The 27677-nt window shown below is 42.1% G+C and overlaps 1 protein-coding gene across 3 annotated transcripts in view; it reads right to left on the minus strand.

Moving 5' to 3' along the window:
• Positions 1 to 23642: 23642 nt before the first annotated feature.
• EFHC2 (EF-hand domain containing 2) overlaps positions 23643 to 27677 on the minus strand; it is an 89053-nt gene continuing 85018 nt past the window's right edge. For all 3 annotated transcript variants that reach the window (XM_048864865.2, XM_048864874.2, XM_075132338.1), the window contains one exon: positions 23643 to 25495. In XM_048864865.2, the coding sequence (XP_048720822.1) occupies positions 25400 to 25495 (96 nt within the window). In that variant the 3' untranslated portion in view covers positions 23643 to 25399. The remainder of the gene's footprint in view (positions 25496 to 27677) is intronic.

The raw sequence follows: 27677 nt of genomic DNA on the forward strand, positions 1-27677 counted from the left end.
CAACTCATGTTATTTAATTAGGATTTTCCCCTTAAGCCTATATTACTTTGCATAAATAAAGTAAGTGCAGATATAAAAGCAGACTGAAGATCTTTGAAGCCAGACACCACTACAGCTCTTTGCCCTTTCTGGATTTGCAGTGGTGTCTAGGCTATGCTGCAAAAAGATTTATGGCTTTTAATCTTCTCATGTACTACAACTGTTAAGTACAGTATAATATATATGACAGGAATTAGTCCTGAATTTATTTAGGTTTTTTTTCCTAGTTCATATGTCAGAAAATGGCCATTTTCAATTATTTATTAGGAAAGTCATGTTTTTCGAGGTGGATGCATTACTTTTGTTATCTGCTTTCAATTAGCTGGGAATTCACTGTGTTCAGCCAAATGTCCATTCATCAACAAATTCCAGATTCCTGGCAATCTGAACAAATTCCCAATTTTCTTCTTTTATGGATAAAATAAGTGAGGATGTTCATGCCTCATGCTAAATCATGGCTGGGGGTGGTTAACCTGGAGGGAGAGGGAGAAGCAACTATGGAAGTTAATGGATGTTACAAACTAAGTAAAGCCATAAACTCTCACACCCCTTTTTTCAGGCACATCCGATTATATATATTAAGCTCCCCCATTCTTTCCCAATCTGTGAACTGGTGTGAGAGTGCAGTAACCTTTCCTCCAAAATACTGGGGAGAGAGCTTTACCATATGGACATTGCCCCATGCAGACAAATGTAAAAATAAAATTCCAGTAAAATAACATGCACATTGTGACACAGAGTGCAGGGAGTGGATAGATGAGCCTGCACTCTGATCACTTAGATGCCAATTAGTTCCCCAGAGAAAACCACCTGAGGTAATTAGACAATCAGACCAGTGGGTTGGGTGGGATAAAGAGCCAGTTAGCCCAACAGCCCACGTCTGGTAAAGAGTCACAGCAAGAAAGTGCTGGTTGGGGAAGAGAGAGAAAAAAAGAAATAAAGGGAAAGGGTTGGCTGAGCCCACTCACACAGAGGCGTCTGGGAAGGGAGACCGCTGTTGGTCCTCAGCTTCTGATGAGAGGACCAAAAGCATAAAAGAGATTGTAAATAGACTGCTGCCTGGAGACCGTAGCGGTATGGGTGGAGGGAACTCAAAATAAATGGCCCTGTGAATGCACAACTTGTGGGGCCTGCGCAGTTTCTGCAGGACGATAGGAGTGAAGCCGTGTCCTGTTACACATCCAGAAGCTTTGCAGCATACACAGCTGTTCCACTGACCAGAATTGCCCTCCCAAAGCAGTGATTGGGGGTCAGCGATGCTGGTGTCACTAGCTACCCAGTGAACATGTGCACACTCCGGCGGGGCGGGGCGGGGATATTGAATCAAGAGCTGTTGGGTCTAACTGGGCATCCTAACAGCTCCAGCAGAGCACTGAGGAGCATCCATAAGCAATCAGCACATTCCTGTAGGGGGCTTCACAGCAGCAGTAGATCTTTACAGAACAGCGTCTCAGACACTGTGAAGTGCTGAGAGGCACTTTCATTTAGTTAATCAGCAAGGGTAGAGCTAGGGCAAATTAAAGAACCCAGTAGTATGATGAGTGGAACTGCAATAAGAGGGTCAGTTGCAGAAGGACATAGCTTGGTGTGGCACCAGAGGGCTCAGCAATGCTAGCCAGATCCAGGCTGCTACCTCAGAAACTCTAGAGCCTAAGCATGTAACAGAGGCCTCTCAGCGTATTTAATAAAGCTCGGCTTCCTACAGCTCTGCCTGGAGCATCACTTATTGCTAATGACACATGCCCCAGCTGAAGTCTAACTGGGCAAGTTGGGTCACGAGTCTCACCAGGAGAGCAATGTCCAGGACATCCCTGTGTGTCTGTCTCTCACCAGGAGTGCACTGGCACTGCACCATTCAATTTTTAAAAGACTTTCTTTTATTTGTTCAGCATTTAATTTTACATTGAGAAAATTATCCTCCTGGACATTCTCTAAGCAGATAGGCATTCGTTTAAAACCAAGATGCGCAGCTTACTGACCATCAACCTCAAATACCTTTCCCTCCTTCAGTGGAAGCCACATCACACCCACAGGCAATGGACATTAAACCACAACATGGAAGTCAACAAAGAAGGCATCTGTCAGACCAACAGGGGAAGCAAATTCCAATGCCAAAATCCCATCACTAAGGCCTGGTCTCCGTTTGAAAGTTGTACCAGTATAACTATTTCAATTAGATGGGTTGGAGGGGTTACCAATAGAGTCAGACTGGTTCAACTACTAGTGTGGACATAGTTATACCAGTGTAAAGGTGATTTATTCTGGTATAATTTATTACCCTTTGAGTATGTCTACACTATGAAATTAGGTTGATTTTATAGAAGTCGATTTTTAGAAATCAATTTTATACAGTCGGTTGCATATGTCCCCACTAAGCGCATTAAGTCGGCAGAGTGCGTCCTCACTACCGTGGCTAGCATCAACTTACAGAGCGGTGCACTGTGGGTAGCTATCCCACAGTTCCTGCTGTCTCCGCTGCCCATTGGAATTTTGGGTTAAGCTCCCAGTGCCTGATGGGGGCAAAAACATTGTCACGGGTGGTTTTGGGTACATGTCGTCAGTTGCCCCCCCCCCCTGTAAAAGCAACGGCAGACAATTGTTTCGCACCTTTTTCCCTGGGTTATCCGTGCAGACGCCATACCATGGCAAGCATGGAGCCAGCTCAGCTCACCGTCACCGCTGCTGTTGTGAGCATTGTAAACACCTTGCGCATTATCCTGGAGTATGTGCAGAACCGGGCTAAGAGACGCCAGCACGAGGAGGATTTTGATGAGGACATGGACACAGACGTTCCTGAAAGCACGGGCTGTGGCAATTGGGACATCATGGTGGCGGTGGGGCTGGTTGATAAAGTGGAATGCCGATTCTGGGCCAGGCAAACAAGCACAGACTGGTGGGACCACATAGTGTTGCAAGTATGGGATGATTCCCAGTGGCTGCGAAACTTTCGCATGCGTAAGACCACTTTCCTGGAACTCTGTGAGTTGCTTTCTCCCACCCTGAAGCACAGGAATATCAAGATGAAAGCTGCCCTGACAGTTGAGAAGTAAGTGGCGATCGCCCTGTGGAAGCTTGCAACACCTGACTGCAACCGGTCAGTCAGTAATCAATTTGGAGTGGGCAAGTCTACTGTGGGGGCTGCTGTGATCCAAGTAGCCAATGCAATCACTGACGTTCTGTTGTCAAGGGTAGTGACTCTGGGATATGTGCAGGTCATACTGGATGGCTTTGCTGCAATGGGGTTCCCTAAATGTGGTGGGGCGACAGACAGAACACATAGCCCTATCTTGGCACAGGACCACCTTGCCAACCAGTATATAAACCGCAAGGGGTACTTCTCAATGGTGCTGCAAGCACTGGTGAATCACAGGGGACATTTCACTGACATCAATGTGGGATGGCTGGGAAAGGTGCATGACGCTCGCATATTTTGGAACTCCAGGCTATTCAAGCAGCTGCAAGAAGGGACTTACTTCCCAGACCAGAAAATTACTGTTGGGGATGTTGAAATGCCAATAGTTATCCTTGGGGACCCAGCCTACCCCTTGCTGCCATGGCTCATGAAGCCATACACAGGCAGCCTGGACAGTAGTATGGAGCAGTTCAACTATAGGCTGAGCAAGTGCAGAATTGTGGTAGAATGTGCCTTTGGACGTTTAAAAGCTCGTTGGTGCTGTTTGCTGACTAGGTCAAACCTCAGCGCAACCAACATTCCCATTGTTATTGCTGCTTGCTGTGTGCTCTATACTATCTGTGAGAGTAAGGGGGAGACATTTATGGCGGGGTGGGAGGTTGAGGCAAATCACCTGGCATCTGATTTTAAGCAGCCAGAAACCAGGGTGATTAGAAGAGCCCAGCAGGGCTCGCTGAGCATCAGAGAGGCTTTGAAAACCAGTTTCATGATTGATGACAGTTGTGTCACCCTCCCCCATTCGAAATAAAGTAACTATTGTTTTGAAACCATGCATTCTTTCTTTATTAATTAAAAAAATAAGATAACCGACTAGGTAGCCCGGGTGGGGTGGGGAGGAGGGAAGGACAGGGCCACATTGTTTATTGTAGCCACACTAAAAATCAAACTGTTTGAATGACAGACTTCTGTTGCTTGGGCTATCCTCTGGAGTGGAGTGGCTGGGTGCCTGGAGCCTCGCCCCCCGCGTTCTTGGGTGTCTGGGTGAGGCGGATATGGAACTTGGGGAGGAGGGCATGCAGTTATACAATGGATGCAGCAGGGGTCTGTGCTCTTGTTGGCTTTCCTGCAGCTCCAACAGATACTTCATCACGTCCGTTTGCTCCCCCGTTAGCCTCAGCATTGCGTCCTGCCTCTGCTCTTCGCGCTTATTTAATTCTTTCCTGGCCTCTGCCACAGAATGCCTCCATGCATTAAGCTGTGCCCTATCAGTGAAGGAAGACTGAGTGAGCTTGGAAACGTAATCACGAGTGCGTTTTTTTCGCCTTCTAGTCTGCGATGACCTCAGGGATGGAGATGATAGGGGGAGCGTAGAAACATTTGCACCTGGGGGGAGATAAAAAGGGAGAGTAAAATTTAAGATGATACATTTCTGAGAACAAAAGGGAGACTCTTTCACAGTGAATCAAGCAATTCACAGCAGACAGCACATGTGCTTTAGGTACAAGGTCGCATTTTGCCTTTTATATTGAGTGCCTGCTGGTATGGTGACACATCACACATGGCTGGGCAACAGAATTCTGTTTCCAGGCAGCCACGGTAAGCCTATTGGTACATGGGGTTGGCTTCTTACGTCTTTGTAACATGGGAATGGTTTCAAACTGTAGCACCCTCCTTTCCCAGAGCAAGCAATGGGTTGGGTTTCCCAGAGCAAGCAATGGGTTGCGTTTTTTGGGTGGATGTGCAGCACACACCTCCCCTCACCCTACCGCGTGGCTATTCTCCAGGATGATCCCTTTAACCCCCCCCCTCCCCCCCGCCGCATGGCTATTCTCTGGGATGATCCCTTTTAGCCAAGCGCAAACAGCCCAGCATGAACAGGGTCCTTTTACTGTTCCCATACAAAAATTCCCCTATTTTAACCAGATGAGCATGAATGATATCACTCTACTGAGGCTAACACAGAAAGATATAGACTGAACATTGCTTGAATGCGACCAAAACCCAGGACCATTCGCTGCCATGCTTTGTGCTGCAATGATTCCAGCCTACTTGCTACTGGCTTGGAGTGGTAAAGTGTCCTACTGTGGAGGACGAAATAAGGCAGCCCTCCCCAGAAACCTTCTGCAAAGGCTTTCAGAGCACCTCCAGGAGAGCTTCATGGAGATGTTCCTGGAGGATTCCCGCTCCATCCCCAGACATGTGAACAGACTTTTCCAGGAGCTGTACTGGCTGCAAATGCATCCCAATTCTTCAGGGCAAATCAAACATTAAACACTATTGCTTTTAAACCCTGTACTGTAGTTACAAATGTGCACTCACCAGAGCTGCCTTCTCCGGCTTCAGGGTCAGGGATCCCGCCTTGGGAGGGTATTAGCTACAGGGTGATTAAAAGGTCCTGGCTGCCGGGGAGAACGGATTCACTGCTTGCCTGCTGCGCATTCTCCTCTTCCTCCACAAAATCCTCCTCCCTGTTGCATGAGACTCCCCCCTTGCAGGTGTCCACAGACAGTGATGGGGTAGTGTAGGTCCCCCCCTAGAATGCCATGCAGCTGATCATAGAAGCAGCATGTATGGGGCTCTGACCCAGAGCAACTATTTGCCTCCTTTGTCTTTTGGTAGGCTTGCCTGAGCCCCTTAACTTTCACGTGACACTGCTGTGTGTCCCTGTTGTAGCCTCTCTCCACCATGCCCTGTGAGATTTTGGCCTATATATTTGCATTTCTTCTTTTTGATCGGAGTTCGGCCTGCACAGATGCTTCTCCCCATACAGCAATCAGATCCAGTGTCTCCCTTTTGGTCCATGCTGGAGTTCATTTGCGATTCTTGGGGGACTGCATGGTCACCTGTGCTGCTGAGTTCGCCACGCTGACCAAACAGGAATTGAAATTCAGAAGTTCCCGGGGCTTTTCCTGTGTACCTGGCTAGTGCATCGTAGTTCAAAGTGCTGTCCAGAGCGGTCACAATGGAGCACCCTGGGATAGCTCCCGGAGGCCTATACCGTCGATTTGCGGCCGCACTACCCCAAATTTAACCCAGCAAGGTCAATTGTAGCGCTACTCCCCTTTTCAGAGAGGAGTACAGAAGTCGATTTTAAGAGCCCTTTAGGTCAACAGAACAGGGTTGGTTGTGTGGACGCAGTCATTTTTAAATCGACCTAACACAGCTAAATTCCACCTTCCTGTATAGAAATAGCTATACCAGTATAAAGCACCTTTATACTGATACAACTACGTTCACACTAGGAGAGGTGTACTGCTTTAACTATACCAGAATAGTTAAAGTGGTGCAACTTTCTAATGTAGACAAAGCCAAAGGCCTTGCCATCAGTCCCCAGTTGTTAAAATCTGGACACAGTTGCAAAAATTCCCCAGCTGATCACACCTCTCATGTAGCCGTTCTGTCAGAGGGGCAATCTTTTATGATGTGGTTAGATATACTGATACCAATTTTCCACACATGTGAAGTATAAATTACTGAATGCAATGGAAATGGGAATAACTGTGAATAACAAGATTTTTTTTCTTTTTTCTCTTTTTTTGGTTCAATGGCAATTCTGAAAAATTGAGAAAAAAATTATTTTTGGTTAAACTGAAAATGAAATTTTTGAAATTTTTGGTGAATTGAAAAGTAAAAAACAAATTGTTTTGGGTCAAATGTTTCATTTAGTTTGACCCAAAACAAAATATTTTGTTTCAATTTAGAACATTTAATGTTGTTTACTTTAAAAAATATTAAGGCCATTTTGAAACAAAGTCATTTTGAATCAAATAATCAAAACATTTTGTTTTGAAAATATCTGAATGAAACATTTGGACTTTTTCAGAATTTTGTTTGTTTCTTTCTTTGTTTTCAACATGAACAATTTGGATCTAAATCACAAAACATTTTGGAGTCACTAAATCTGCATTTTTCACCAAAAAAAGTTTCAGGCAAAAGTTTTCACCCAGTTCTAACAGTGACAAATCCTTGTCTGAGGTACAGCTATAAGACATTGACTTCTTTCCTTTTGTCAAATATAACCCAACCCTTTAAACACTTGTGCATAAATGCTTGCAGGATTAGGGCCTAATTTTGTAATTCTCGTTGAAAAATGCATTGTTTGTCTGGCGATATTTACTACAGTAGAAGCTAGAAATAGCAGACATCTGGCCTGTTGTATAATAACCTGGGCTGTTTATTGTCCATGATTCCTTGATCGTCTGTGGACGGAGATGGAGAGGTATGGTGTTTTTCAATATTTGTTTCATTATTTCATTAGAGATTGCAATTTGACAATATTTGTCAGTATCACACTCCTTTCTTTTTTTGGAACATCAGTGTCATCACTGCTCTTCCTTACTCCTCTAGCACCTCTCCAGTTCTCTAGGCTTCTTAAAAAATAATGGTTGTTGGCTTTGAACAATAATTATCTAGTTCCCTCAACACCAGAAGATGCAAGGTACCTAGATACACTTATCAGAATATATTCACATTTTCCAAGTATTCCTTTGCCTGCTTTTTTACTATTGTTATATGTACTCTGGTAGTGGTTAGAGGCCCCAGCTGAGAACAATGTCCCATTGTGCTATGCACTGCACATAGTAAGAGATTGTAAGCCCTTACAGCATGGACTATCTAAATAGACAAAACAGAGTAGGGGTGGGAAACAGGAAGTATTATCACCATTTTACAGACGGAGGATCAAGAGACAGCGAAATTAAGGGATTTGCCCAAGGTCACAAAATATATATGTAGGAGAGCCAGGAATTGAAACTTGCTCCCCACATCCCAGTCCACAAGACCATCCTCCCACTCTTTTACGTCTTTGTTTCTGTCTAAGAACTAACATCAGCAATTGACCCCAGTGGGACTACTCACTCACTTAAGTACCATCCTGAATTCGGGCCTAATTATCCAAATACAGTTCCTTTATTTTTATTCTAAAGTGTAGGTTTTCAAAAGTAGTTCAAAATCTCTGCCATGTTAGAGTCATTCATTTAATCTCTTGCCTCATTTAGTCATGAAATTGCTATACCTCTTGGATTTTTCTTTCCTAGTTTTATTGTAAGTGCTCTCTTGCTCCTATTAACTCCTCTGGCTTATTACCTCATGCTACTTTTGTGCTGCCTTATATTTCCTGGTGAGTCTGAACTATCTCTGGCTATTCTTCTTTGGTTATGTCCCTTTTTTTGCTTCCCAGTAAAGGTATCAGCTGCTTTTCATTCCTTCCATTTTTCTTTTTGAGTCAGACTGTAGTCTGTAGCACATTAATTATGCTGTGGGGTAGGATTCTCCAGCCTCCTTCCTCATGCATGGATTGTAATATATCTCTCACTGTCTATTTAGGTTCTTATATTGTGCCCATCACCACGGTATCTGAATGCCCTCTCTTTCCCACTGCACCACATTCATCACAGTATATTTCTTAATTTGCTGACACTTGTCCTCCTGAAGTGTCATCTTTCTACTACTCTGTTCCATAAACCCATTCCTTTCTATGTGGAGTTCAAATCACACATGGTAACTGATATCAGAAATCCATAACATTCTAACTTCCTCATTTAGAGCCTCTGGCTGCTTTCTCATCCCGCAAACAGGAAATACATTGCCCTAGAAACACACAGCCCACCAACCAGCTCTCATTTTCAGTCATTCACCAGTCCAAGTAGAGACGCTGTAGTTGAATCTGTCAGTCACCCAGGAATGCCTTCCTCTTGAGCTCCTTCATTGGCTGATTTCTTCCTTATTGCCTTTCACACATTTTGCTGAGCAGTAACTCTTCTGCATCTGGGTGATCAGAGTTATCTCACATGCTGTATTTCTTAGCATGTAAGTAAATAGCTGAAGTTGTCTTAAGCTTGTGCGTCTTATTGACCTTCATATGGAGGTAGTAAATATTCATCACACATACAAGAGTTTTCCAAACCAAATTCAGGATGTATGAGGAGGAGGGCATGGCATTTTTCACTTAAATTGTTTGTGTATCACTCAACGAGCAATCAATCTCCACGCAGTGAGATGGTTAATCTGGGGCCTTGGGATAATGCTATGCTGCTTTTGTTTCTTGGTACTGTGCATCACACAATGCCCCCCTCCCACCACTGCACATCAGCTTTGTCGATGGTGTGTGTTCATCTAGACATCTTAAGTGTTTTCTCACTGATGATACCATTGTGTTCTCTTTAACATCTGTCTAATGTGCTGCGCCTACATGGTTGTGAATTCATGTGTTTATTTTACTAGCGGAATACACCTGCGACCTAAATATTGTATGATAAGCAGATGTTTGCATCTATGAATTGAACCATGCATAAAGATTTGTAGACCCAAGAGGTTCAGATTTAGTGAGTGAGAGCCAAGGTCATTGTTGGACTTTCAGATTCAATAAATCTTGCCATTATTGGGGGGTGGGGGTGAAGGGGGAGGCAAGGAAGAAGTCGTTATAGACATTTAACCATTTTAAAAGTATGCCACTGATGATTTGCAAAACAGATGTAAGTCAGGTCGATTTTTGATACATTAAACTGACCCCAGCAGGACAGGAGATTAAATAAACTAGAGGCCTGACTGGGAATCACACAGGGAACATGAAGCACGTCAGGAGTGGAAATGGCAATAATATGCCACTCTTCTTATCAAGAGGGGGAATAAAATGCAATTAAAAAGACCAAATGTTTGATTCACACCATACAATAAAGCTGATATTTATATGGCTCAGCATTAGATTTATCTGAAATTAGATGTTTGTAAATCACATGTGGGAGGGTGGCATGGGGCTAAAATGTACTGCAGGAGTGAAAATGTTAGCTCGGCATCCTTAATACTGAACTCCTCCATCATTAGAGCAGGTACAACTGCTGTGCCATCTTCTCCCCACTCCCTGCCATAATAACCACCAGGCAAAGTTCTCATGTAATTGGCTGAGGTTCTATGGCCTGTGTTATGAAGGCGGTCAGACTCGATGACTATAACGACACCTTCCAATCTATGAATATACCGTAAAGCAGGCAGACTTACCTCTAAGGCAAAGAAGATAGTTCAGTTTTGATGATTCAGCCAGTCCTTGGCCTTGCTGCTGAGAATATCCCAGGAACCCGGTTGAGACCATTTCATACAGCCAACTGAACAGCCATCACCTTGTGACAACTTTAAGTCATACTGATCTGGGCTTGATCTGAAGCAGTGACATAGAGGTGACAGGCACCATATGCTATTCCCAGTCCCTGCAGTCAGCCAGTCCAATTTCACACATGGAGTTTTGCTATCTCCACCATTATTTTCAAAACAAACTAAAGTGGCCAAAAGTGGCTTCTTGAGCCATTTATAATAAAAATTAAAACACCTGCATGTGGACTTTTCAAAATCAGGTAATTTATATTTGTGTGCAGAAGGACAGACTTAGGAGCCTAACTTTGGGCATCCATCTTGGGCCTAGTTTGTCAGTTCTGGAGACGCAGGTCTCATTTTAGCTCCCACACTGCTGTTTGCAGGATATAGGAATACATCACCTCAGAGGCTACTGTTGAAAATTTCACTGCAGCTGCAGACTTAGAAAAAACTGCTACAATAATTTGTTTGATTTACAGCAAACTTTGTGACATTCTAAGCCCTCAGTGAAACTACTATTTCAAAGCATACATCCATCACATAGTCTACATCTTGCATCCTTTACTTCCCTCCTCCTCCCAAGTTGTTTCATACTTGAAGATGTACAATGCAAGATTATATGTCGTGATCGCGCTAAGAATTCAATACATAAGAATGGCCATACTGGGTCAGACCAATGTTCCCCCAACCCAGTAGCCTGTCTTCCGACAGTGGCCAGTGCCAGGTGCTTCAGAGGGAATGAACAGAACAGGCAATCAGTGAGTGATCCATCCCCTGTTATCCACTCCCAGCTTCTGGCAAACAGAGGCTAGGTTCAGTCAGCACATGGGGTTGCATCCCTGCCAGTCCTGGCTAATAACCATTGATGGACCTATATTCCATACCCAGAACTGGGATGCCAGCGGTAATGAATATGACGATCAGATTCACTAAAGTGCAAGATCTTCACCATCGCTACAAGCTTCAGAATCAATTAAAGAACTTACATTTGCGTGGCTTGTCACCACTATATTTTCCCCTTCATTTATTGGGCATCAAAAATACGAGCAGTGAAAATCCTAAGTAGCCAGAATAATTGAGAGGCTGTGTTCACATTTGCCCTTTCTGAGCTGTGCTCCCAATCTCATCAAACATCAATTCTTAAAATACTTCAAAAGGACTTCTGACTTTCTTAAGGAAAATAACAAAGCATATTTTATGTTCTGGGGAAAGACATATTGTAAATGTCCACGTCCTGGAAACCACAGTACATTGGTCTGATAACAGAGATATCCCATAAGGAAGCTACCATCTTTTTTAGTGAAAAATGTGTCAATTTTCTGCTTTGTTGCCATCCCATCTCAGATTAGCCTGCAGGTGAAAGTGAGCTTCGTATTCACTATTTATCACAAACTGATTACTCATCCAATTTCTCATTATTGAAATAAGGCATTAAAAATCAAAATAATCTTTTACTCAAAGGAAGACATTCCAACCAGCTGTTTCCTTCAAAGGCTTTACCCCTTTTTTCCCCCTGTTGCCTCCCTAGGGAGCCCACAGGGAGACAGTGTTATGTAGGATGCCAACTGCTGACTATTCATCATGGCCCTACTCTCCAAGGGCCCATCTACCTTGAATCATTTATCACTTGGGGTTGTGTGTGTTGCTGCAGAAATAAATCAGACCAGGGAACACCAGATGCTCCTGCATCACATAGTTCTGTCTTAATTTATTGAAGAGGTGTTTTTTTATTCAGCATAAATGGAAGCAGTGTGGTTCTCACTAGCACGGAGCAGCAGGGACAGTGAGTTAGCTCCACGAGATAAAAGTGGGAATAACTTTCCAAGAGAGAAATTTAAAAGGAAAAGCACGTGAGCTTGGAAACACCCACGGGGTGAGCAAACGGTCAGTTTTCCAATTAAAGCCAGTGGGGAGAGAGCTCCAAGAAAAACACATTTAGTGCTTAAGTGTGTGTCTTTTGTTCTGGGCACACAATATCATTTTGTTTCTTGGACTAGGTCTTGCTCCCAGATAGAATAACTAAATATCCAGCTATAAATCATAGGATTCAGGCTTGCTTTTCTTTCTTCAAGGTTGTCTTATATAATAAAAAAGGTCAAGCCAATGCAAAGCAAGTTGTAAGCTGCAGATCCACAAAGTACAAAAGGCCCTAGGTCTCTTCAAAGTACCCTTCAAGAAAGATAGGGCTAGTGCTGATGTGAAGATCTACTTTTGTTAGAGACCACACAAATCTTCTCAAGGGTAGCAAGAGTTTCTCCTGTTCTTCTTTTCCTTAATAGTCTTGGAATAGTTTACATACAAAAACAACTTAATTTAACCCCCTTTTGCATGCATATGCATTATGAAAGTCTTGCCCAACATCATAATGGGAGTCTGGCGCAGTGCCAGGACTCAAAGATCTCAGCTGTCCTGGGTTCCAGTACAGAGTCTTTAACACATAATAGCCTTTTTCTTCATGCAATCTTCTGCCTCATTCACTGCCCATCTTGTCCACTGAGGCTCTGAAGCTGCACCATTAAAGTGAATGGGAGCTTTGCCACTGACTTTAAGGAGTCAAGCCCTGAATGAGGCAGGGGCCCTCTAGAACAAATACTACATAATTGTTTAGTTAAAGACTAGCCAAATTAACATTGCATGGACAATCTTAATTTTGGTATTTCCTAACTTTTGAATGCTTAACTTTGCATTCTTAATATTCTTGAATGCCACTGTCAGAAGACAGGATACTGGGATAGGTGGACCTTTGGTCTGACCCAGTATGGTCACTCTTATGTTCTTGTAATCTAATATAATGTCCTCCTTATTAACAACAAGAAGTGGAAGAGCTGAACTTAGAACTCATGATTGCCTCTGGCTCCAAAGTCAGTACCCTTTCCTTCTGCCAGAGGAGGAAAGTAGTGGTGGGAAGAGCAGCAATCAATCACCATAATTCACTTTATTTAGCACTCCAGCTTTGTGCGTACCAAATAGGTATTTTCATGGGGGGCTAGAAGCACACTCAGCGCTGATGGTGTAACACCAACAGACCCCGGTTGTTGGTGGGCAGAAGTGAACCTGGGACCTCTGGAGCTAAATGCATGAGTCTCTACAGTGTGAGCTAAAAGTCCCATAGCTGTTCGCTAAGGCTGTAGCAGACTCATTAATCCCTAAGTGGTATTGATGCCACTAGCGGGGACAGAACACCACACCCAGGAGGTGTATGGGTTACAGTGGCACATAGGAAGCCCTTGAGCAGGAGCATGGTTAGTGCTGAGGGAATGTTCCGGTAACATAGCATCATGTCTCTAACAAGCTCTGGGCATTCACAAATGGCCATTTTGGACTAGATGACCTCCTGAGGTCCCTTCCAACCCTGATATTCTATGATTCTATGATTTTCAGAGGCTCAGAACTTGGCCAAATGACGGTGGATTTTTTATGGTGACAACAAAATACATTTCTCTGAGCCAGGACTACTCCCCCAGACTCATTTCAAGTCTCTGCTTTAACCCCTGGAGATATCAGAGTTCTTTGAAGACATGACTGGAGGTGGGGGAGGGAGATTTTAACCATCCCTATTTTCCTTACTGCATTCTCAGAAATGGCTTCACCATTTTTCACTGACATTTTCCCAAATTATTCAGCCAGAAGTAGATATCTAGAGTGGAGAATTTCAGCCCAAACAGTTAAAGATGACAAAGTTATAAGCCAACTTAAGCAGCACTTTCATTGAGTATTGAGAAAAAAGTTACGTTAACTATGTTGTGGGGGACTTTTGTCCCCCAAAGGCATTCAGAAACTAAGAGCAATTCTTTAAAGAGGAAAATTTTAGACAACATTTAACTCTAGGGCTATGTCTGCACTAAAATAGCAGTGGAGGCAGGGGTAGCATGGGGGGCAGCTCGGGCTAGCCTCCTGATTATAAACTCACCCAGGCCAGACCCCAGGGTACATACTCTGGTAGTTAGCCCAAGCTGCCAGGCAAGCAACCCCTGGCTACATGATAGCTCATGCAGAGTTAGCACATATCTGTCTATCCACATTGGGAAACACAGTCCCAGTGGCAGTAGAGACATACCCAGCCTGTTGTCTCATGAAGCTTTCAGGACACTGGGAAATCCTGAGTAGACAATAAGAATTTTGTTTATCCCCCAGCAGAACACAGATTTCATTAAATCAAGGCTGCTCTGCTTAAAGACAAACAAATGTTAGAAAAATTACTGTAAATTGCTAGGTAAGGTAGCAGCAAAAGATAATTTTCATTATAAACCCGTCTTCTCCCACTTACAACTTTATGAAAATATGTCTTCTTTGGAGCAAAACTTTTGTCTCAGCCTAAATATGAACTTTTGGGGGGAAGTTTGAACAAAACCCCTACAGCTGTTTTTGAATTATCCAGGAGGGAAAAAATGCACATTTCCCAGTATCAGCATTATCTTGGTTTTGTTTTTGGTTTTGGTTTTTTTAGTTCGAGGGGAACATTTTGTTTATTTAGAGTTAGACAGTTTTATTGTATTTAGTTATCAGCATGGTACAGCCATAGTTCTCAATGAAAAATACTCAACTTGCTATGTTTGAAAAAATATGGTTTAAATCTGAGATGTAATTAGTAATCAAAATGACTACAAGTATGCACTGTGGACGGGTTAAAGTTTTGATTACTCACTTTGCTGTTGAAAGCATAACTTCTTATATCAAGTGAACCAAATTCAATTCACCTAAAACATTTAGAAGTTGCATTTCCTACATTTCCTTTGCTCCCTTAATGTTTCCATTAACTTAGGTCTTTGCATTTTTAATTGGACATTTAAACAGTCTGTAATTTTGCACTCAGAATTTTGCTTTTGCGATCTCTTGTGGGCAAAGCTCAGTGGATGCAAATGACAGTATTTGGACTAAATTTGCAGAATTTATCACGTAGTTAGACATCTGCAGTAAATGCTGTGGTTTGAGCCCACAATGAAGAACTTGTCTACACAGGGAAATGTACGGCATTACTGTGCTGGTAGAATTATAATGCTACAATGATGCAGTTATAACTCATTGAGTGGGCTCTCTTTTTCAGAGTGACAGCGGCCTTTCTTGGGCTTAGTTTATGTTGCTTGAACATAACCGTTCACACTTTTAATTATCTACAGTCACAAAATTGGTATCTAGATTCAGACCCTTTTTAAAATTTGGCCTGATATACAATACAGAGAGAGAGAGAGAGAGACACTAGACTAGACTAGACAGGTAGACAAATAAGTCAGTAAACACGTGTAAAAATGTTTTCAATTTCAAAAAATACAAAATGCAAAAAACAGGAATTAGTGCTAACAATAAAGGCCTCATTCTATCAAGGTGCTTAAGCACATGCCTAACTTTAAGCACCAGAGCAGTAATGTTGAAATCAACGCAACCAGTCTTGTGCTTTAAGTTAGGCACTTGCTTCTCTGCCTTGCAGAATTGGGGCTTTCACAGGAATCACCACAGACACCGCTTAGGCACACTTTCATTTGTGGTTTGGCTTTCAGGGCTGCTCATTGTTGCTTTGCAGTTCTCTCAGCTGCCGCATCTCACTCACTCGAAAATACTCTTACCCCATAATGGGGGAATCCCAGGTGCAGTGGTGCCAATTCAGATATTTCTTGGGGGCAAATTCTGTTCCAGGCCGCCCAAGCAGGGACCTTGTTCTCATCCCCACTCATCCCTGTCCTTCCACAGGGACCCTGGATCTCCCTCAGCCAGGAAGTCTTCCCGTCTCTTACCCACATCGTGCATGAGCTCGTGCCACCAGGGAGTCAAGCTCTTGGCAGACTCCCCTGCATACTGCTGTTTGGGCACAACTCCCCCTGCACCAAGTCACACCATCATTTGGCCCAGCCCACCCTCTGTCTGGAGGGTGGGGCAGCTGGGCCAAATTTGAGTGGTGTTGTGACCCCATGTGCCAGATCTCAATGCCACTCACTGAAATTTGGTCCAGATACCACTACGTCTGTATGGAGGGGTGACTGGGTCAAATTTCAGTGGCTTTGAGACCACACAGCCAGAGTGATGCTTCAAGACCACTCCCGCAGCAGCCATACTGATTTACTATGGGATGATTGCTTCAAAATGGTTGGGCCACGCCCAGCCCTGCAACTCCAGCTCTGCAACCTATGGAACTTTGCGCAAGTTCAAAAATCTTGCAGGTGGGGGGACATTTACTCCCCCTCATTTACACACTTCCCAGATGCAATAAATTAAATTATAAATGAGAACTATAGCTACATATGTGTGCCCGGCTTGCATTAACTAGTGTTTTACCTGGCGATGTCCTTGCTGTGAAGTCAGGCAAAGTCCTTGGTGAAATCTGGCCCATAGTCTAATGAAACTCATTGTGAACAAATGGGATCCTGTCTTCAGCGCTGGACTGTAATGTATTTTAAGCCCCTGTATTTCACTTTGTTAATGTCTGGCAACTTTCCATTTTTGAAATCTCACTGTTGCAACACTATGGCACTTTTAAACCACTATACTGACAGAATGTTCTGCGATGCACAAGGATTAGATGCTACGATGTTTAAATGTAAATCCATTTGAGTTGGTGTAGTATTCAACTTATTATCAGTGCTACAAAAATAAATGCAACATTATAAAAGGTACATCCAAGAATGACTTACATTGTACTGTAAACTGTAGACACTGTTTAAGTTTGGTTTTCATGCTTTGGTTATGAAAATACACAGTCTGCTTCCAGAATGATGGCAGACTGCTTACTATCTTCAGTGATACCAACTCAGTGCAGCAAATGTGGAACCAGTTAAAGAGTTGATGTGAGCAACAGCAATATTAAATAAAAAGAAATTCTATATTGTACCCTAACTTCTGCTGTGCATGCAACAACGGAGCACGTGAAAGCCTTTTGACAACAGATGACAGAGGAATCCTAAATGTTTAACCAATACAACTGTCACCAGCTCACCATCCTGGAGTGCTTACTTCAGGCCGGTCACAATGATGCAAGTGAATCCTCCCTTAGGTTCTCCTCTTCCCACAGATTTGTCCTGTCACACCAAACCAGAAGAACCAACACCAAGTCTCAAGTCCAGTTTGACGCCTTTTCCGCAGGCTATCACTATTTCTTGGAACAAAACAAACAAACAAAAAAGTTAAATAAACAAAACTCCAATGCTTTGTATAGGCTTTTACATGGTCTTCACCAAAGGCTTGTAGTCCAGACAGTTATTCAATAAGTCCAGACTTTTTGAGTCATTTCCCTTTTGTTCAAGGCATTCAGCCAGGACCCCACTGGTCCACAGGTTGCTTTTCTTAGTCCACACACCATAGCTTTCTGCTGAATGTTTAAGAGTTCCTTCCTTTCATGTTCTATGCCTAGATCCAGGGATCCCTGCTAGAGGCTAAGGGCTTCCTGCAGTCTCCTTTCACCAGCACATCCTGGGACCCCTGTCCAAGCCATCCACTCTAGGCAACCCCCTCCTCCTTGTTCACAGGGAGGACCTGAAGAGTTTTCCATATCTGCAACATCTTCATCCTCTAGCCCCTTTGGGCTCCCCCTCCTCACTCCCTTAGCTGCCCTTCCTGATATTATTATCATTGTCCCTCATCAGGGCCACCTACTCCATCACAGGGGAGCTGAACCTGTTTCCCTTAAAGGGTCCAGTCACCCCTTAATAGAAACATGACATAAAAACAAAATGGAATTCACCAACTGCAAGGCCCTCAAGAGGAGGGTATCATTCACTTGACAGCTACATGTGTGACATTAACATCGACACTATAAATCCATATACAGCTCTATGTTCTCCACTAGCAGGGAAAAGCTTACCCAGGAGGCTTTCCAGAGGAGAGTAAATATTCCAAAAATTTCATGATACCATTTTACTGATAATATAGAAGGTAACAGACACAATTGCGTTTGATTTGTAACCCTGCTTCACAACAGAGAACGCACCCCCTCACGCGTGTTTTCATGCAAAAGTGCTTACTGATAAAGGAAAGGAAAGAAATACAGAAAAACATGGACCTCTCCCTCCAAGAAACCAGTGGTAGCTGAGGGCTTTCTGGGCTTCCCAAAAAGCACTCGATACTTAAAGAATAGGGCATTGAGGTCACCACAATCCTAATTTTAAACCTCACTGAATGATTACCCATGTGAGCGAAGGGCCTGATCCAAAGCTGGCTAAGTCAACAGAAATCTTTCCAATGACTTCAGCGGGCATTGGAGCGGTGCCTAAATGTATATATTTTGTTAAAACACATAACCCTTAGTATTCCTGTATTCTTCTTCTCTGTAACTCATGTAACATCATGCCTGCTTAAATTAAGGAATATTTTGAAATAAGGAACTATTCTAGTCCTCAGTTCTGCTCCCACTGGAGGTTTTTATATATAAACATTTGTCTGTCACTTTACCAGTTCCCTATACTTCAGTGCTGGTATTGCAGACCTGCAATAATAATAGGCTTTACAGACCAAATTTACAGACTTTTCTTAGGATGGTGTGTGTGATGCACTGTACCACTCACCAATATATATGCAGAACATTTTAAGAGTGTTCTCTGATGGATAGGAATTATTGCTTTTAATATCCCAGGATAGTTTTGCTAAAGTTACTTAAGAACCTTGTCAGTTGTGAGCTCTGGCTTTCATTGGAGTTACAATCCATTTTTATATCATGTACAGTGTATGATGCTGTGAGTTAAGGGAGGCAGCAAAAGAAGACCCATTTATGCTGAATTAAGGTCAGATCCTGTTCACACTGAAATCAATAATAAAACTGCCACTGACTTAATGACCATTGGGATTGCCTCTTCAGACAAAGCCCTCTGCTCCACTAGGGTGCTGGGTCTCTTGTTTTTCTAATCAGAAAAAACTGATTTTGCCTCAGTGGGTTTTCTTTTCTTCATTTTGTTCTTTCCTACAGGGAATCAATGGGTGCATCTCTGGATCTGTTGAGTGGCCACAAAATATTAGTGCGTGTGCCATATGGAAAGTGTTGAAATGCATTTGCATGTTTGCTTAGGGATTACACCACTGTTAGTTACAATTATTCCTGAAACATAACCCAAGAGCAAAATAAAAAAGATAGTTAAATTAAAACAGCTCTAAAGCCAACAGAGAATACATTTGCTTCCTGTTAATTGCACTTGCACAGAAAAATATTTGATGGCGATATTTGTGGAGGTTCTGTTTGTGTGATAACTAGCTCTTTGGAAGCCTTCAACGCCAACCCCACCCCACAGGTGTAAAGGTCACAAATGCAAGAGCACAAAGGTCAAAAGAATAAATCTCAATAGCCATTTGAGATACGATCCCGCTCTGAAACAGACTGTCACAAAAAGTGACAAAATAGAAGCTATGAAATGATGGGGGGGGGAATTAAATAAAAACAGGGGTTACATAACGAGGACAAGATGTATGTGGGAGATGGGGGATGGAGAGAAATTGATCCATTGCATACACTCTGGCTTTTCATGCAGAAATGGATTAATTCAGCTGCAGAGGCCAAAACATTCAGCTATTTTGATGAATTCAAACATATAAACAAAATTAATGTACTTCAGCAAAAAAACTCCCCTGGTACAGTTGGCTCATTGAACAACTGATTACTTAATGAAATGGGAGTCTTGGCATCTTGAAAAACATATTTCAATGCGTTTGTTTTTTAGATAAAGCAAAGGGTTGGTGTTGTTTGCAAATGACTTCATTAATCACTCCCTCAGCTCTGAGTCCAAAGGAGTTCCTACTACAGAAAAGCTTTGCCCGCGTTAACCTTCAGGCTGCCAGTGACACCCACAGACTCTCTTCCATCAAATCCATCTGTCCATCAAAATTGAAGAATGCTGGCAGCAAAATGGTTAAAGAGATGTAAAAATCCAGACACTACTGGTGGTGGTATTGTTGGTTGGTTTTGTTTGTTTGTTTTTGTTTTTTTTTGTTTTTGAATGAACATACTTGAATAACTGCAGTGGAGGGGATTTTTGTTCCCACCTTCCACAGAGGGGAAAGACAAGGTGAAGACGTCATCAGAGCTTTTAAAACTAAGCCTCTTTCTTTTATTTAAAAAGGAAGATTTTTCTATTGCCTGCAGACAAATTCAGAATTCATCACTGTTGCCAGACCACCTGGGACATAGGGAGGATGGGAGCTTTCCAGATGGGTTTTAAGACAATTCATTTATATTTATATAGCCAGAATAAATGTTTTTCCTGAGATAGCATTTCCCTTTGCTGTATCTAGACCACCAACAAAAGAGGGAGGCACAGAAATTCTACAGCATTAATAGTCTTGGTGTTTACAGCTTTGGCATTTATTAACTTGTGGGAGCTGTTTATTGAGTCATAAACAGTACTAATGGGGATATTATCTCTATATTATAGAAGTATTACAGTATTTGGGTTAGTTAAGAGAACAGTTTAAAGCAGTTACATAGTTTCAATTTATCACAATTACCAACATGATCCCATAATGGGAATTTAATTGCTAATTGTTGGCTTATACTATGAAAAAAATACAGTAATAACTTATGACATATAGCACATGCACATGAGTGCAGACCCAAATGTGCACACAGGCACACACGCACTTCTATAATACCTCCTTTCTATCCTATCTTCTAATATAATGTATTTTTATTACAGTGACTAAATTCACCAGGGCCTCTATTCAGCAGTCCATCCCCGTTCAACAAAGCATTTAAGCATGTGTGTCTGCTGCACTGTGTTCAATGAGATTTTTAAAAAAATGCTTAAATGGCTTTGCTAAATAGAGATGGGCTTAAGGTCATGCTTAAATGCTTTGATGATCTGGGGTCTAGCAGTGCAACACAGTTAAGGAGAAAACCTGACTCCACTGAAGTCAATGTGAGCTTTGCTGTTGACGTCAATAAAGCAAGAATTTTATCTATGGTTACTACAGCTGGGATCTGATTCAAAGCTCACTGAAGACAATGGGTGTATTTCTATTGACTTCAGTGAGCTTATGGATCATGGTGACCATAATGGGAGCCCTGAGTTTCCTCTAATACATGCAAGTGGCAAGTTTGTACCACTGAACCTTCAAGACAATGTCATTCTTCCCTTTCAATGAGGACATTTTCTAAACTACCGTAGTTAACACTATGAACTTGTACTGTTAAAGAGTATTTCTACCAAGTTGCTTACCATTGGCTTACACCATGATCCTGAGAAGTGGCTGACTCTGAACTGGCTCCTCCACTTTTTACTATGGCTAATTCTCAATGTAAAACTATTAGCTAAACAAGGGAGAGAGGAAGTGGACAGATGGCTCAGCTGAAGGGTAGTGGAGGACAGCCAGTTTATTTACTGATAACACGTACCAAAACAAAACAAAACCTGGCAGATGTTTCAGACCATCCAGCTATACACAGTAACAGCCTATATAATATATAATCTTAATATGCTATACCTGGATGGAATTTCTTCCTCTCTCTTCCTTCCCGTCAAGATACTAGTTTTATTCTCCCAACTGTTGGATCACCCAGATGAGAAAAGTTTTTCTAATGGCTCCGTAATTCCTTATAAGGAACCGTGGGAGCATCTGATGGTGTTTAACCAGAAATAAGCTGGCAAGTTGCTATTGGTGAATGAGGGATGTTTCTCTCCTATTGTTGTTGAGTGACTAAACCTTCTGAAGCTTCAGACATCATGGTATTAAGATCTTTGTAGATCCTCCATTGGAAGTTTATACCTGGGGATACTGAATTGCCTTTTGAGCTAAAAGACAGACCAAAGAGAGGGTCTATCAGTTTGTTTTGGTGCGGGAGGAGGGGGGGGGCTCCTTGTCATGACATGGAATCAGCTCCTTTGAGTGACACCTGATGTAATAATGAGGACGAGTGAGCTAAACGCTAACTTCACACATCTGGGCAAAAATGACGCGGTAGCATGAAGGAGAGTGAATTGCACAAGGAGTCATTGGCACTGATCTGGGTGTACATGAAGGTGGCACAGTTGGCACTGCTGTCCACGAGAGCTGGTGTACTGAGCAGGGCATGGAAAAATGTTATGAGGAACATTTCGTGGTAAGTTGATGCTGGTTCATGACGACACTGTTTATGGGTGCCTGTTATACATGGCGACTGTACCAGACACCTTTACTGGAGACACACAGACGTGGATTGAAGGTGTTGGGGGAGACAGCATCTTAGCAATGCATTAGCTGCACCTGGAGGCGGGTAGCCCTGGCTGTCATATGACAAGTTGTTTCGCTGAAGCAGCTTTTTTGAGGAATACGTAGAATTCCCATTCTGTCAGGTACCGCGGCGCTCGAACCCAGGCGGTGGGCGGGGAGGGGGAAAAGGGGGACGTGTCAAGCAAGAACCTTAGTCTCTGTGCCACGAGCTTACATGAGGAAAGTGCAGCTAACACCTCACCACCACAGACTACTCTCACTGACTCAGCTAGGTCAGGAGACGAGCAGCAGACTGCTGATTGGACACCACCAAGCATAAAGTTTCCCGTTCCTGTCTGACCTTTTGTCTGAGCAACTAGTTGCCAGGTCCACTGCTGACCAGACTCCTGATATCAAGCTCCTGACCCTTGTCCGTTACCATACCTTGGTCCTAGTTCCTGCCTTCTCAGCTGGTCTGCTCCTGCTTCCGCACCTTAATTCCAGTGACTGACTCTGGCCTGACCCTCGGTCTGAGTTCTGACTCTGATTCTGGCTTACTCCTTTGCATGGCTACCGACTCCACCCTGGCCCTGACGGGTGGTTTGGCTTCTGACTCTGACCCTGTCTTGGCTTCTGATGCTGCCCCTCTGTGGCCCCTGACACATTCTCAGGTACTGGGTTGAGCTAGTAAGTCAACATTGGGTCCTTTCAAGCTCCAGTCAGCATAGTGGGGTGAGGCAGTGCCTCAGTGTGCATCTCTTAGCTACTGTCATGCAGAGCTGGGATGTCTGTGGACAGAAGATATATTTACGATATGAGGGAGGCTCTTCTCCAGAGACTGTTCGTTAAGATCAACGGTAAGGACTGCCTCCCACTTTATGTGATAAGTGCTTTAAAGTTGTGGCCTTATGCCATCTGGAAACATAATGTTATGAAATGGTCTTCATTCAGGCATCTCATTAGCAATGTGAAGAGAGAGAGGAACCTGGTGGCAGGATTAAGGGGTTGAAATAGTCAGGGGGGGTTGTATGCTTTATGTTACATTATACAAACAATAAGGCTGGCTGATGATTGGCTGGGGCCTTTTCATTGCCACTTGTGAACAGAAGATCTGGTGAAAATTATTTGTACTATGTAGTTCCACACGACTTTGCCAGGCGCATTGTGAACATGGTGGCAAGGAATGAAAATCCTTACATGAACCTGCTATGCACCATTCCTAGTAGATTTTTCTGTGGCTATCCATGTTGCCTAGTGCATGAGAAAGAAAAGAAGGCACAGACAGAAGCAGGGAGAAAATTCAGTGAGTATTATTAAAAATACACAGAACAGCATTACAAAATAGTCAAAAGACAGAAAGATGGTAGTTCTCAACCTTTCTTTCCAAGAAAAACAAGTCTTGTTACTTATCTACACATAGATCTTGTCAGACATGTGAGAAGGCATTATCAAGTCTAAAATAGCTTAAGGAGTGACTTGATCACAGTTTATAAGTACCTACATAGGGAACAAAAATTTGGTAATAGAGGGCTCCTCAATCTATCAGATAAAGGTATAACAGGATCCAATCCCTGGACGCTGAAGTTAGACAAATTCAGACTGGAAATAAGGTACACATTTTTAATGATTTGGAACAATTTACTAAGAGTTGTGGTGGATTTTCCATCACTGGCAATTTTTAAATCAAAATGGAATGTTTTTTCTGTAATATATGCTTTAGTTCAAACAGGAATTAATTCTGGGAAGCTCTGTGGCCTGTAGGACGTTGGACTGGATGATCACAATGGCCCCTTTTGGCCTTGGAATCTATGACATTATGGAGTCTAATCTGTGTTTAAAATGTATGACCACAAAACAAATCTGATTTAAATGATCTATTAAACTTGTTTGTAATACAGAATCATAAAATAAGCTAAGTGTTTGTCTTTCTAAATTAAGCACTTGTCCTTCTCCTTGAATTGCAATTTGAGATAAAAACCTGTCATCCTCAATCAAAGAATTTAATAATTTCACAAAAGTAACCAGAAAATACTAGTGCAGAGCTGAGAGTCAGGATCTTTTGAGTTCTAATCCCGGTTTTTCTACTGACTCACTATTGCCTTGGGCAAGTCCCTCCACACCTCTGACTCAGCTTCCCCACCCTTCTTAAACTGGAATAATACTTACCAGTTCACAGGGGTGTAGTGATAATGAAGGAATTCCTGTCTAAACATGGCTTTGAACTCGTACAGCGCTATATACGTACAAAGTACTGACAGGAACTCCACTTAATCATCACAATCTTGAACGATAAGCAGGGTATCAATTTGTTTCAGTTGGGAAAGTGCAGTTTTACACTGAGGACACCTGTTCACTAAGACTGGACTAAAACCACCAATTCATTTCACACAGATTCCCCAAATAAGTTTTGACGTCTATCGATTTAGGATGTATGTAAAGCAAAAATCAAGAGCTCAGAGTTTCTGTGTTACACTGCAAGATATTTACTTCTATATTGGTAGGCTGTAATTATCTCTGATACCAGGAAATGTTATGCTGTGCTAGAACCCCTCCATAAACTAACTGGCTTTGACATAAACAACACTTAAGATTCAGCAGGGATACATCAATATAAAACTAAGCAGCATGAAAAAAAATTGAAGAGAATATTAAATTATTGTGCTGATATAGTCTGACTTAATGTTGTCAGTGATAATTTTCGTTTGTTTGCAGATGAGAATGGTTTAGGGTCAGTCACACTTTGCTACATTTGATTCTCACTGTAAGATTTCTGAATATTTGTGCATTCTACATATAAGCAAACATGAAGTTCAGTTTAAAGGATATTTTTAATTGTGCTCATGTACTTACAGTACAGTACTTTGTATTTTGAAAGAATTACAAAAATTCATGAACTATATTTCTACATTGGAGTAAGAAATTTAAATTCAATAAAATCTATATCTGTGATTCTTTTATTTTTTAAGGAAAGTTTACAGTATCTGTCCAGACACGCTTGGTGAAGTTGCAACAGTAATTCAAAAGAAGTGACCTGTATAGACCAGATTATTCTTCAGTGCCAAAAACATCCTCTATTAGGGGTAAATATTTGATCCTTTTCACTGGAAGGGATGGTGGCTGCCCACTCCAGTCATCTTCATACTGAAAGTGATAAACAAGAGGATGAACTTAGAACTCCGTTTTGAAAACAGAAATAACTAGAAATGTCACAAAATAATGTTAAGCAAGTTATTTCATTTCTACATGCAAATCACCTGTGAAAAAAACAAATGTGTAAAGCATATCTTCCTAAAGAATATGGTGGTGATGATTTTGATCAATGCTACTGAAGGTTTTATTAAAAATATCCCATCATCTCCACTTCTGCACAATTTTTTTTAAAAATCAAAGACTAGTGTGTACTGTTTTGTTCAGTCACACAACTATACTTCAAAGACATGGAGGTCAGCTAAGAGAACAAGACATTTTGTAGGAATTGTCAGCTTTCAAACGAGTAGACAAAACAAAGAAGAAATGTAAGTTAGAAGATCAAAACTTCAGGACTACATCACTGAGTAAGAATACAAACTGAAATTTTGGTTTGTCAAATATAATCATCTTACACCTAGACAAAATTACTGTCGTGCATATTAAACCACAGCTCGGATAAAGATTCAGCTGAGAAAGTCAAAGAATCAATAAAAGGATTTACATTCCCTTTGGTATCTTCTCTTTCTTCTTTTCTTACTCATTTTTTCATTAAAATGTACTCATCTAAAATAAATTCATTATTATATATTACAGCTAACCATCAAAATAATAAATTGGATAAATAATGCCACCACAGCCAACCTGGACATAATTTACTAACTTGTTTGTTCATTTACTATAGTGCAGGATATCTCAGTATGTTATAAAAACAGGAGTACTTGTGGCACCTTAGACACTAACAAATTTATTTGAGCATAAGCTTTTGTGGACTAAAACCCACTTCATCGGATGCATGCCTTGGAAAATACAGTAGGAAGATTTTATATACACAGAGAACATGAAACAATGAGTGTTACCATGCACACTATAATGAGAGTGATCAGGTAAGGTGACCTATTACCAGCAGGAGAGAAAAAAAACCTTTTGTAGTGATAATCAAGTGATTCCCCCCTACTGTTCCTCACAGGTTCCTGTCAACTGCTGGAAATGGCCCATCTTGATTATCACTACAAAAGGGTTTTTTTCCTCTCCTGCTGGTAATAGCTCACCTTAACTGATCACTCTCGTTATAGTGTGTATGGCAACACCCATTGTTTCATGTTCTCTGTGTATATAAAATCTCACTGTATTTTCCACTGAATGCTTCCAATGAAGTGAGCTGTAGCTCACGAAAGCGTATGCTCAAATAAATTTGTTAGTCTCTAAGGCGCCACAAGTACTCCTTTTCTTTTTTGTGGATACAGACTAACACGGCTAGCACTCTGAAATCAGTATGTTATGTAATTTCCAGCCTTTTTTTTTTTAAAACAATGAATGCAGAAGTGATTCTCCTATCTAGTGGATAACTGAATACACCTCTGTGGCTTGGGGCAGGTTTTTTTTGTTTTGTGTTGGCAAAGTGCCTAGCACAATGGAGTCCTGCTCCAGGACTGAGGCTCCAAGGCACTACGGTAATGCAAATAATAAAATAAGAATATAACCAACAACTTCCATCTTTTTGGTCTTGTCTGCAACCTTGCTCCCCTTAAGTCCGTTCACTCTGCTGCCACTAAGATGGTCTTCCTAGCCTGTAGCTCTGTCAGCTCACTTTCTGTAAGCCCCTCCACTGGCTCTACTGCAAACACAAATGTCTTTTCCTGACCTTTACAGTATAACCCTGCCCAAATTATCCCTGATATTTTATTATATTGATCACAGCCTTTGTTCCACTTAAGATGCCAATCCTAACTGACTTCTTGGTTCACAAGTGCCTTTGTCTTTTCTCCTTTGCTGTCCCATCGACACTGAAGAAATTCCCTGTCAAAATCCATAAAACCAATCCTCCCTCAAATCACCTCTGCCATGACGCCTACAAAACACTGTCATCTGATAACAGTGAGGCAAAGTGGCAAGCTGTGATCACAGCCACTGACTGGCTTATTATGACTACAAACAGCACATTGCCTCTCCTCACTACCACTCAGGTCCTCCATCCCCTCTTCAAGATTCACTTCAGGCACACCACCTACAAGAAATCCATCAGTGCATCAATGACTAGCCTGAGGCAGTTGGGCAGGCAGCCAATACAGCTAGGAGAAAAATATGAAATAAATAACGAGCCAACATATTTGTATATTTTTCTGCCTCTTTCACA

This window comes from Caretta caretta, chromosome 1 (genome assembly GCF_965140235.1).
Source record: "Caretta caretta isolate rCarCar2 chromosome 1, rCarCar1.hap1, whole genome shotgun sequence".
Lineage (NCBI taxonomy): Eukaryota > Metazoa > Chordata > Testudines > Cheloniidae > Caretta > Caretta caretta.